We start from the raw sequence: 12,810 nt of genomic DNA, 5'->3' as shown, positions 1-12,810 counted from the left end.
ATTTTCAGTTTTTCCTTTCATCAACATCAAAAAGAGCCTGACAAATCATAGCCTGGCAGCTGAGATTGATCTATATGGCTTCTGCTGTTTCTGTAGATCTGCAGAGCCTTCCTACTACTCCTGCAGTGTAAGGAAACTGGATTAGCATTTTATGTGCCCCAACTAAAGTAATTCTCCTGCTGCCTCTTCCCCCACCTCTCCAGTACCTGAGCTGTGCTGGCAGCTACTCCCTGGACTGATACTTTAGTTGCTCTTGGGCTGCCAAAGAGCAGTCTCCACTGCCTCCCAAGATCAAGATCTAAGAAATGTTGTTAAAGTCTTTAATTAATGCAGTCTAAAAGGTCACTGTAGAAGGACAGGCAAAGGCATTAATGCCTTTAGTGTGACAAAATAAAGTTTGAGAGCCTTAGATTTAGCTCCACCATGTTGCCATAAAAACTGAATTCTGCTAACCATAATTATAATGCCCCAGCTAATTCTTTCTGACAATATATTTTTAATTCTCTAATCCAATTTCTACAACACAATATTTCATGAGGCATTTTTAAATCTCAGTGGAAGCAAAGATTTCACTGTATGAATGCCCCTCCTGGCTCTTTTTCATCTCCAGCAGGACGGGCTTACTTTGCTTCAGCGTACCTCCGATCCCGGTTAAGATTATGCCTGGATGAGTCCATGGCATTTGTGTTTGGGCCCACTGTAATCTGAAACATTTCCTTAACACATGGAGCATTTTTACTGTTTAATTAGTAAAGTAATGCTTGGATGGACTTCAGTCTCTTTCTTACTAACAAACAAATTTGTACTTTGTTCAAAGGTGGCGTGCTGGTCATGAGGAATGTGGCTTTAAATGGGGCAGTGATGTGTACTGTCAGTTACAAACTGCATTGCTGCTACTGCAATAGGAAACTTTTCTAAGCAACATAACATTAAACAGAGGGCTGCAGAGTGCCAGGTGTGAGTTCATGCTTCTCTTTCCTCCTGGTGTCCAGGCTTTCCTCTCTACCCTGAGAATTTAGGGGCTTAATTCATGTACCTGAGCATGTGCATCTGCCTGCTCCTGTTGCTGCAGTGGGTACCAGTTCCCTTTCGTTCTTGTGTCCCATCTCCCAGTCCCATAGAAGTGCTGCTGACACTGTAAAGCATCTGAGATGGTGCTAGCTGTTGCGTGCAGGCCCTTCAGCTCAGCTCTCACAGGACCAAAAACTTGCTTCCTGGCAAGTTTCTTCCCCGGCAATGTGATTTCTCTCGGATTTTAGCCACCTTCTGTTCTTTCTGACATTGTGAAGCTGGGCAGGGATTTTATTGTCATCTTTTTGTCTAGACAGAGCTGGGGCAGAGCCTGAAGCCTGATATGGGAGATATTTCTTTGCATCTCCAGCTCAAAAACAAAGCAGGATTATTTGCCAATGAATTTTACACTGTTTTGGCAGCCAATGGCCCAGCAGGCTTTAGTCTGACTGCATAAGCAGATGCAAAATACTCTGAAAATTAATGGTTTTTCTTAACACGTATGTGTAAGACAGCAAATCTATATAGAGTGTAGGCTTCAGACAAGCAAGTAATTTATTATTAGCAGGAATTCAGCTGGCATAGTGGAGTAAGTGGACTGATGGGCAGAACAGTTGAGGAGATGATGCTGAGTAGCTTCAGAGTAGGGGTTCTCTGACTGTGGAAGTCCCTGCTGAGAAGTCAAGGGATATTTCACCTCCCACCCTAATCTGGCCCTTTCTAAAGCTCTAAGCCACAAGCAAACATCGAGACTCAAAGCTGCAAAGAGAAGTCATTAGTTAATGCATAAGAGAAAGAGCATCAGAAATTTTGTTCAGGGTATATTTGGAACTTCTGGCTGCTGGATATGAAATGTAGTCCATATATACTAGTTTGTTACCAAAGTGGAAATAAGCACAGCTTAAAAATATATGGGATATTTAACATTGTAGTGATCTGCAGTCTGCAGTGTGGGCAGAGGGACAAGAAAGGAAAGTAGTTTTTGAACAGCATCTCTTCCTGTTCTCACTTTCTTCCTGACTCACCTCCAAGTCCCAATATCTGTTTACAGTGGTATTCCCCTGTCGCCTCTTAGTACAGTCTCTTTTGCAGCATACACCAATGTGAAAATGGTCAGAAGTCTCATCTACTCCAAAAAAACATTATATACATTTGCATAAACCTGCATGTTAGCTGTTTGCTTAAGAGAGAAGCTGACAATAGTCAATGAGAGCCCACCAACAACTTCATCATTCTTCTCTTTAGGCTAACTCCTCCAAGATAATCAGTTTCTCACAATGTAATTTTGCTCCTAGCCTATAACCAACATACTCGAGATGATGTCTAACAGCAATACTATTAAGGACAGCTAATGATAACAGTGATGTTGCCCAACACTTCTACTTCCTTCTGTTCCTTTTCATTTATACCTGAAAACAAGAGTTGTCCTTACAGACTTTACTGTGAGTAAAAGAAAGCTGCTGTGTTCCCAATGTTTTAATTCTTGTGTAAATGTAAGGGTGGATTTGCACAGCAGTGGTTCTTCATGCAGATTAAATTGTGGAGGCTGCTCTCAGATATTTTCCAAGTTTTATAGTCTTTTTCAATAATCCTATTGCTATTTTCTAGAGCCCTCTGGTGGGGGGAGATTAGAAAAGATATGAAGTGCCAGGTTAGTGTTAGGGAAAGCACTACAAATTGGAAAGGAACAGTTTATGCCACCATGCTAACATCGCATACACTGTATAGAAGAGAGCCTGTGTTAATTTTTAATCACAAAGCACACTCATTGTATTAACGGGATATTTACTAGAATGAGGTCAGTCACTAATTTCAATGAATCAGTTTACAGAGAAATTATACGAGTGGGCAAATATCCTGTTCCTCACCATCTGAGAAGTCTGAAGATCTCGGGATGTGCATTTGCTCTTTCTCAGAATCTGAAAATGGGAAGCCCAGAATATTATAACTAAGGCAGAAATAACTTTTCTGTTTCTTCCAAAGGATTAAGTCACTAGCCCATAGAAAGCCGAGAATTGTTTCAACATTGGTTTTTTTGATAACATGAGCAAGTCATATGAATCTTCAGTTGGCACTGAGGAGAGAAAATGCTTCTCTGATCAAGGAGGAAACATCTTATTTAAAGTAAATAGGTGTTTTCTTCTGAAACTTCTCATTAAGGCTCTTTTGGAAACCCCAGTATATTTTGTCTTTTCCTGCCAAGTCTTCAGGGGAGCTGAGGGTGGCGAGGGAACCTGGCAAGCACAGAAGACAGAGGCAGTCACCCTGCTATGTGAGGCCTCGCTTTTATGTTAAAAATCCATCCAGGCAGAGCGTTTTGTTCAAGGCCCACGAGAATCAGTTTGGCACCGCATAACTGCTGGAATCCTAATGTAGTCTGGAGAGTCAGGCCATTTAGAAGCAAAAGGAGGAAGTGACACAAAACTGAATTCTGATTGCAGTGAGAAATAGTTCTTGTGCTTCAACTCACCTTTATCTTTGGGATGGAAATCCATCAAAAAGTTTAGCTTGTTCTGAGTGTGCATTTTATTTTCTAAGATTTTCTGCTCAAATAATGATTGCGGAGGACAATTGTTCCAAGACGGATTGTTTTCTGCTGAATTCCTTGATAACTGCCTTGTTTTCTAGTGGAGTTCTTGAAGATAAAATTTGTTTAATACTCACCATTACTATAATGCAGGATATTTTTACCAGATTCTCTGAAGGTGGGTAATGTAACTTAGTATTAAAAGTTGGTGATTATTTGCGTTGCTCCTTAGCTTCCACAAACAACTTCCACTCCGTATGTACAGAGACCCAGCTGCAGAATCTGCCTGCGCATGCTGAGATTTACCTCTATCTTCTGTCACATCTAGCCACCTAGAGTTCAAAGTACACAGGATACCTTTGGTCTTTACATGTCAGACTTCTCCAAGTATTTTAGGTGCTGCTGGCAAGTGATAAAAGGCTTTAACTGTTCACACAGCAATGCATATTTCAGGCCAACTATGCAAGAGAAAGCAGCTCTACTCCACAGCTGGGCTGATTCTGACTTGATACACTGAGTTCCCATGTGCTTTTGGAAGCAACTCTGCATATGTCTATCTGTGATGCAGGATGTAATTGAGGAATTGAAGTACGTCCATTCCAGTAGGTAGACTTGGGCAATAAAATACCAGAAAGCACAGGATCTCAAAGTGAAGCTGTTAGCAGCCTTGGTTTGTTTGCAGGATGGGACCGCTCCCTTGTGGATAGCTTCACAGATGGGTCACAGTGAAGTGGTGCGAGTAATGCTGCTTCGGGGAGCTGAGCGAGATGCTGCGCGGGACGTGAGTAGCACTTCTTCTTGCGCTCTATCTGCAGCTTAATGTCTTCTAGTTCTTTTTGAGGCTGCAGGCCTGCCTGAATAGTGACCTGGTATCCCCAGAGTCTGTCCTGGCAGCCAGGTGGTAAAGTCCCACCATGGGCTCCTTGTTTCCTCTTGTGCTTGGGACAGCTTCCCAGACGTACCTTATGGAATAAGGGAATGGAAATGTCCATATAATTGAGAGAGAAAAGTGATACGGATTTGACTGGTTCATTTTACCCTGAAGTTTTCACCTGCCAGAGGAACAATCCTTCAGGTGCCCTAAAACCAGCAGCATGTGCTGTGAAGGTGCCTCCTCAGAAACAATGAGGTGTGGGGAAGAGCTGGCGTTTCCCTTCAGCTGAGGGGAATGCGGGTAAAGTATTGGAAACAACTGAAATTACCTTCCTCTCTCTTTTGAAGGATGGAACAACTGCTTTACTGAAGGCTGCTATTAAAGGCTACAACAATGTGATAGAAGAGTTGCTGAAATTCTCTCCCACGCTTGGCCTGCTGAAGGTTAGTAAACACACAGATTTTTAGGCAGCAACTCAAGAAGGCAAAGGGTCTGATTAAAGACCTGACATTTGTGACTACGCCAGTGGAAGACGTTAAGGAGCTGGAGCCCAAAAAAAAGACAAGAGAAAAAAGTAATTATTTTATTTAGCCTTTAATGCCACACACAAACAAATCTTTTCAAATGAAACTGTGAATTTGATTTTTGGAATGGGGAAGCACATTGTGTCATAGAAGGAATTCTCCTGCTTTTCATCATCTGATTTTATTTCTACAGTAAATGGATTGCTCTCACCGGTGCCATTTTTAGCATTACACACTGTTCTCTGTTGCATTTAGTCGGCAAAATTGTATCCCAAGAGATCTGTTGTAAACAGATTCTCTACTTTATTTTGTTTCCCTCTGAATTAAAAAGGTGACTTGAAATATAACAGATATTTGGAAGCTGCATTTTAATAGCTGACTTATCATGTACTTTGTTAGCTTCTGCTCTTGCAACTAATTTGCAGCTTTGATGTACTTGAAAATCCAGGTGGCATTAACTTAGTTGTTAATTACAAGTATGAAATAGCTTCCGTACTTATTTGAACTGTCAGTTTGCGGCCATAAACAAAAGGCCAGCCAGAAAAAAAAAATCACCATTCAGCTGTCTGACATGGAGATCATTAATCATCAGAGAAAGAAGATAAAATGCACAGATGGTTTCCATTACTGTTTGTGCTTCTATTTCACTTACTAATGGCTGATTTTGCCAAGCAGAAGCAAGTGCTGTGTTCATTTCACATCTATTGACAAAGGTAATTTTTAAGAGGAGATACTGCTGTGCTAAAATGAACTTGACTCTATTCTATATAAAAGCATTTAAAATTACCTCCTCCATAGCCTACTGGCCTGTCAGCTCCCTGTCTAAATCAGACCCTACACCTTTGATGACCTCATCTCTTCTGTGTTACTTCTTTCTTGTTGGTAGGCTTGTTCTTTGCAAACATTTGTGTTTCACTGCCTCTTGATTGGTTCCCATGCACAGTACAAACATCTCCACTCGTATTTTCTAGAATGGGACGTCTGCTCTCCATGCGGCTGTCCTGAGTGGCAATGTGAAGACAGTGGCATTGCTCCTTGAAGCGGGAGCAGACCCGTGCCTAAGGAACAAGGTACATCCTGGTGTGCCATCCCAGGTGGAGCCATGTGTGTGACAGAGGTGGTGGCATCCCACATTCCTGTGTTGGTCCATGGTTGCCTCTTGATCCTCTCCTGAGGCACCACCGTTTGGTCCATTTGTTTCTGTGTGCAAGCATCTATAAAGGTGGTAGGCGGTGCTGCTGGTGATGCTGGTACTTGTGAAGTTACATCAATCTGAGAATAACCAAACCATGCACTCACTGACTTGAGGAGCACAGATTAAATAGTTAACTATAACAAGTCATGGGCTAGCAAGGTTGCGTTTTAGGGAAACAGTAATCTGTTACTGGTTTTAGAAGTCGTAAGTTATATTCATATCTCTATGCAGATGTGTGAGGAGGATATTTCTGCCGCAAGAGAAATGTGTATCTGGGTGCCTTTGATAAGAAAACTTGGTTAGAATTCAGCATATTGGTAATATGAAAAAAAAATCCCAAATTACATACCTCTTTCCCATATCTTACTGTGAATCTGTTAATTCATTGAAACATTTTCATATTCTTTTTGTAACATCAACTTTTCTGCAGAAAATTTGTCTTGGTTTTGCTCTGTAATGTGTTTTAACACTACTTTTTTGGTGATTTCCATGAAAATGTCTTCCTCTGAGTTGTGTTTATGAATTATTTGCTGCTAGTGTTTGATATCAAGCTGGGTTTGTTAAGCTGTGAATGGGTGGTCTGGTATTTACTTCTGGTTTATGACTGGGTGAGCGAAAGTTTGTAATACAAGTAATCCAGCACATACCTTCTAAATGTTTCAGACGTTTAACATAAAATCTGTGCCTGCTATTTCCGAGTTATTCCACTTGATGGCAGCAGTTATCGCCTCTCATGCAGCAGTCGGTATGAAAAGGCATTTTGTTTTGATACAAACAATGAGCAAGATTTTTCTGCTGTTGGTGGTGATTTGCAGCAGGAGGGTGTGCAGTACAAGAAAGTCTGTGACTCTAACCTCTCTTTTAAAATAATAGGCAATTTGGCACAACAGAGTACATTTGCAGGATAGAATTACTGATTTTCAGAAGCAGCTTCATTATAAATTCTTTATGCTATCAACGTTGTATGTATAAAATACAGAAGACCGAACACTGATGTTCTACTACCAGTCCTGAAAAAATAGCACTGACTATTTTATAGCAATTAAAGTCTTTCCTAAAGACCAGCTCATATACCCCCAAGAATCAGAAGGTATGCTCTCTATTACTTCTGTGGCAGAAGCACAGGGAACACAAGGGGTACCATTTAGCCTGGACAGTCGGCACTAAATAAGCTGACCACTTCAAATCCCATGCTGGGATTATTTTGAAGACTTAAGTGAGACTTGCACACTGAAAGGTGATTTCTTAAGGTATCTCCAAAGGTGGTGGAGACAACACTGGAATAAACGTATAATTATAATGGTCAGCACCATCTCCTTTAAAGCTTAATGTTTTTTAACTGCGGTTTGGAAATATTCATTTTTGCTAACCTGAAGGGTTTTTGTTCCAGGCAAATGAACTACCAGAAGAACTAACAAAAAATGAACGCATCCTCCGACTCCTCCGCATGAAGGAAAAGCAAAGGAAAAGCTAATGCAGTCCAGTAGTGGATGCATTTTGACAGAAATGTGCCCTGACTGCAACAGCATGACAGTAAATCTAGGTTGCTCAAGAAGGGCTTTTTGGAACAGTTTACAGAACTGATTAGCCTCTCTAGTACACGCTCCCTGAAAGCATGACGCCCTTGCCACAGCGTCACCACGGGCTAGAGCCTCCACCTGGCATCGCCGAATGCAGAAGGACTGGAATGAGAGTAGGGTCTGACCTGGGAGATGCGTTTGCACTGCAGCCCTGCCTGTACTCCAGGATCCCACTGGTCCCAGCACTGACATTTGATCCTGCACGCCCAAGTGCTCCTGCCGTTTCAGACTTAAATCCATATACTGGCATGGCCACACACCTGTAACAGGTGCCTTGGGACGCACGTGTGGGTTTGGAGCACCCAGTCCTTGTGCCAAGAGGATGCCCAGATTTCACAAATGTTTGGGCACAGTTGGTCTTGGAGCAGCCTCACCATTCTGCTGCCTCCACTGGCGGAGCTAGTGCTGACCATTCCTCTCTACCTCTAAGTGTCCCATGGGGCTACCTGCACCATCACAACAGGAGAAGTCCTCCTGCCAGGCCAGAGCTTTGGTAACATTTTGGCTACTATATGAAGCTCCATAAAAATTATCCAAAGCATTACAAACTAAGCCAAAAGCTACCAATCAAACAATAAGCAGGGGGGTGTCCTTCTCAGTTAGAGCATCTTGATCTGTTAATCTGTTCAGCAACAGAAACACAGTGGAGCATTTGGTAGCATTTTGCAATGTGTACACAGTGCTATAGGGATCTGTCCCCAGCTCTACAGACTACGTACACGCTTTTTTGTAGGCAGGGGAGGACGTGTTTCTGAGCCAACCAGCCAAGGTGTATTATTCACTAACGCAAGTACATCAGAAATTTAGCTGTTGGGCGCAACAGCATAGACACTACAAGTGGTGTATGTATGTCCTGCACACGCATGTATGTGGTGCTATGGTTTAGTACCCACAGCTACTATGCAATGCACTTGTTCCCCAGGTCTTGAATGGGAGTTAAGGGAGAAGTGCACCATGTACAGGTGTCTCAGCAGCTGGTAAGAGGGTTACACGTAGCCCACACTTGAACAGACCCACTAATTAACATAGCCATGGAAAATCAACTCTCAGCAGCAATTTTGGCCTTTGTTGTGGTTGAGACACTTAGACACATACTAGTGCCTGGGTGGGGAAGGCAATGAAAATTGTAGATGGTTTGTGAAGAGCTATGATTTAACCTTAATGCTGTAAGACAACCCATGATAACCCAGTCATTTTTGTAGCATAAACAGTATATACTGCTAGCCACAAACGTTTTTGAGATTATTTTACAGTGAGTTGAGGTATGAAGTTACTTCAGTCCATAAATCCAGGCACTACACCTGCCTTCAAACCTTGGCAAATTGCTGAAAAGATGCTTTAAAAGTTGAAGACGGAGAAGATTGTAGGGAAACAAAGTATTTCCTACTTAAACAATGTCTGCCTAGGATTCAGCTGAACTGTTGCACTTTTCCTTCAGTGAGCTAAGAAAAAAACAACTTTTAGTGAGCTAGCACAGATGAATGTAGTTTACTTAGTGCAAATTAGCCATATATATTACCAAATCATAAAATTATTATTTTTGTAAGTTAGGTAAGAAGTCAGGGTTCTGGTGAAGAGAACAGAAATAAGGTACTACCTTTGCTTGCAAATTGATATTCAGTTTCTATTCAGCATTAGAAATGAAAGCTTTAAGTTTTCCAACAATATAAGACACCAGAAGAATCTATTTGTTTAGGTAATTCATGCTGCTGTATTTTTAAATTTTAAATAATGTTGTGCCTAGCAGAAACTTGCAGATAAACTGGTGCAGAACCAAAGAATTATGCAAGATGCTTAGAGGATGATTGTATCCAGGGTTAAGTTCTGCAAAAGACTGAAAAATACTGAATACATGCAGAAATCTCAAGAGCCTTATTGGGAACTGCACAACATTATACGGAACTGGACTCTAACTTGTTTAACAAGCAACGCTGGAGAGAATAGGTTTATTTGGAGCCCTCGGTGGATTGAAGGTGAACATCTTGTTTTGGAGAACACTAGAGGGACTCTAGGAAGCCTAGCCTCGATATTTCTCCCTAAAGTTTTTTCAGATCTACAGCTGGGAACAACCACACTCTTTAAGATGAAAAGCCCTTTCACAGTTGTAAAGGAGTAGAATAATCATTAGAAGATTTTCAGTAGCCATACTAGGTGAGCAAGAAATACTTTTAATATCAGACAGGCTGTAGTCTTCCTAAAAATTGTGAAAGTATCCACTGTCAGTGATGGTCTCTTATTTTTTCCTGATGGCAGAGCATGGGAGAGAGGACAGGGTGAGTAGGTGACAGGTGAAGTAGGCAAGCTGAGACAGTAACATGCAGATGTCCAGTATCTGCAGGTGGCCTCTCCTTTCTTCCAGACACATTTTCTTGTGAGCGTGGACTCGCAATGAGGACACCTACTCAGCACAGAGCTTCTTCTTGACCTATGCCTGTCCATGGGGAAATGTATGTTTGTTCCCCACCATTTAGAACAGGATTTTCCAAGTCTTGTGTCCAGCTGCCTCCGTGATGGGCCACTGCAGCCGAGGCTATCATGCAACAGGTGAAGATCACCTGGAATACCACATCCCTTAGAGCATCCGCTGACCTTCCTCTTAGAGGATGCAGTTACCACATCCTCTTTTTTTTGGTCAGTGCTGGGCTACAACTGGCTTTAGTTATTTCTAAACAAAATTTGAAATGTAAGGCTCATGCGGGTTGAAGGGAGAACCTTGTAGCCCCCTCCTTGCTCTCATTTAGTGCTGGCTGATACAGCACACAGGCTCTGTGGAGCTCTGTGGTAAAGAACTAGCAGCAAAGCCTTTGTGTCCCATTCAGGCTGAAGTTGAATCTACCTTCAGCAAAGACACTATTCAGCCGACACGGGTTTTATAGGCATGGAAATCTTCCCGTTCAGAGCATCTGTTTCATCTCAGAGCCTTTGGAGAGAGTGCTGTGTTTAGTTTTGTGTTCCCTCTAACCAAACGGTGCTTATTCTGCCTGTAGATGGGCTTGAAAGTTGCAATACTGTTTCTCACCATGCAATTAACCTTTTCACAAAGCAACCTTAATAATTCTTAGTTATTTATGTAGCTGCTGTTTTATCTTTTAAGTGCTCAGTAAATACTGCTGTGGTTTGTTTGTTGTTCTGAAACGGAAACCTGTTTTCCCTTTGTGGCTGAAGTGATTCACTAATATTGACAGTAGTCCTTTGCATAGTTGTCATGCCTTGTGTGCACAATTTTCAAAGTGCTCTGTGGACACTATTACCTTTGCAAGTTCCAAAATGCATTGCTGGGGGAGGCAGGAAAATAGATTATTTCATTCACACACCAGTGAAATACAGCAGCTGTTCATCAGTTTGTGTCAATAAGACACAAAAAGAGTAAATTTAGACTAGAAATTAAGGGGCACAAAATCTGCTTCTTAGATGGCAAGATGAAGGTAGATATCATATAACAATGTGAAATAGAACTGGGACAGGATAACAGGCCAATTTGGGTTTGAGGGTGGGTTTTAGTGTTGCTTTTCCCACAGAATTGCCATATATATGTATATCTCCATCTTACACCTCAAAAAAAATCAGCCTCACTAGCACAGTGCCTTTAGGCTTGTCTCTCTGCACATTTGGATCCAGGGACCTAGTCTACTGTCCTCTGCACCTGAGATTTATGCAGGTGCTATAGCCTAATGACTTCCCATCAGCTGCAAGTGAGTATAAAGGATGTGCAACCAAGAGCAGGCTACACAAATGAGTCAAAGAAAAGTATAAGACATCTTTCTTTTACTTTACTAATATCGAGCCGTTGTTGGATGGGGATGAGCACAAGGAAAAGCCCACTGGGTGTAGAGAAATGTGGCATGCTAGTAATGTGGTAGCGGTGTAGCCTCAGAGATCCTAAATGCAAGGAGCTCTTCATTTATGTTGATCAGTGCAGTATGCAGGGACATGTATTTAGTAATGATATAAAAGGTAATGTACCTCCTGACTTGCACGTGCTGTTCTTCCCTTGGAGCGAAACCATTTCACTATTGATCCACCCACCTTTGTTTAGTTTAGAAGAGCTAGGAGGATTAGAGCACCAGATCAAACAGCTGCAGGTCATATTTAATGCACTTTAACAACAATGATTATTTGTCTCAGAGTCAGAGCCTAATTGCAAGAATAACTCATGCTTCTTTGTTCAGCCAGTTACGGTGAATATCGGGAAATCTGTAAGCAAACCAAATCTTGTGTTATCTCAGAAATTTCAGAACTGTTGTTCGGAAAATGGGGTAGCACAAACCCCAGCCCATTTGTACTTCACTTAATATGAACATTGAACAGACGTAAAATACTGCCTTTGTCTGGAACGCTTGAGTCAGCAGTGTTAAAATGTTAACGTTTGTTATGTGTCCAACCAAAGATTATACACAAGGCGCTTTTTCCTAGCAATGGAATATTGTTCTGCACACACGGGACTAAATGGAGTTGTGCCTTCTCACAACAGCTCTGAAACTGGGTCTTTGGGAAGCCATGAAAGGTTCATACTTTTCTGAATTCCACAATCTGTTTTGACCTGCCCCTTTGTGCATATGATAAAACCTATGTAAATTTATGTAACTCCCTGTGATACTAATATTCTGCAACAGGAATGTTACTTTGCTAAAAACATTTTTCCATACCATCATTTCAATAAAATTAATATACTACTCAGATTATCTTGCCTGTGTACTTCAATATTCCCTTCCCTTCTTCTGTATTCTACTCTTTCTCTTTGTAGAATACCAGACTTAATTTCCTATTTCTGTAAAGACCACTTGGTTTATCCCGCTTGATTGATTAAACTTTTATTATTTTCCAGGTCTTTACAGACAAGATGCCATTCACAAATTAAATTAAGCCAATGCCTTGGCTTGAGAAACAGGAGAACTTAATTTAGCATGACATAACAAGGTTTGTTTCAAAGATCCAGACATCACTGAGAGACTCCCTTTGACATTAACATCCATTAGGTCAGCTCTGAAGGGAAGATTATAAATACCTACATAGGAACTGAAGGAACAACAGTCCACTTTTATTCAGTTAGTCAAACGTGTCTTGGTGATTTTATTATTATTCCTAAATATGAAACTAGC

The 12,810-nt window shown here is 41.4% G+C and overlaps 1 protein-coding gene across 2 annotated transcripts in view; it reads left to right on the top strand.

The window, feature by feature from the left end:
* ANKRD29 (ankyrin repeat domain 29) overlaps positions 1-12,810 on the top strand; it is a 32,530-nt gene extending 19,720 nt beyond the window's left edge. For both annotated transcript variants that reach the window (XM_069853972.1, XM_069853973.1), the window contains 4 exons: positions 4,221-4,319; positions 4,760-4,855; positions 5,908-6,006; positions 7,522-12,810. In XM_069853972.1, coding sequence (XP_069710073.1) covers positions 4,221-4,319; positions 4,760-4,855; positions 5,908-6,006; positions 7,522-7,605 — 378 coding nt within the window. In that variant the 3' untranslated portion in view covers positions 7,606-12,810. The remainder of the gene's footprint in view (positions 1-4,220; positions 4,320-4,759; positions 4,856-5,907; positions 6,007-7,521) is intronic.

This window comes from Phaenicophaeus curvirostris, chromosome 3 (genome assembly GCF_032191515.1).
Source record: "Phaenicophaeus curvirostris isolate KB17595 chromosome 3, BPBGC_Pcur_1.0, whole genome shotgun sequence".
NCBI lineage: Eukaryota > Metazoa > Chordata > Aves > Cuculiformes > Cuculidae > Phaenicophaeus > Phaenicophaeus curvirostris.
The sequence above is the reverse complement of the archived record's forward strand: the minus strand, read 5'-3'. Positions and strand labels throughout refer to the sequence as shown.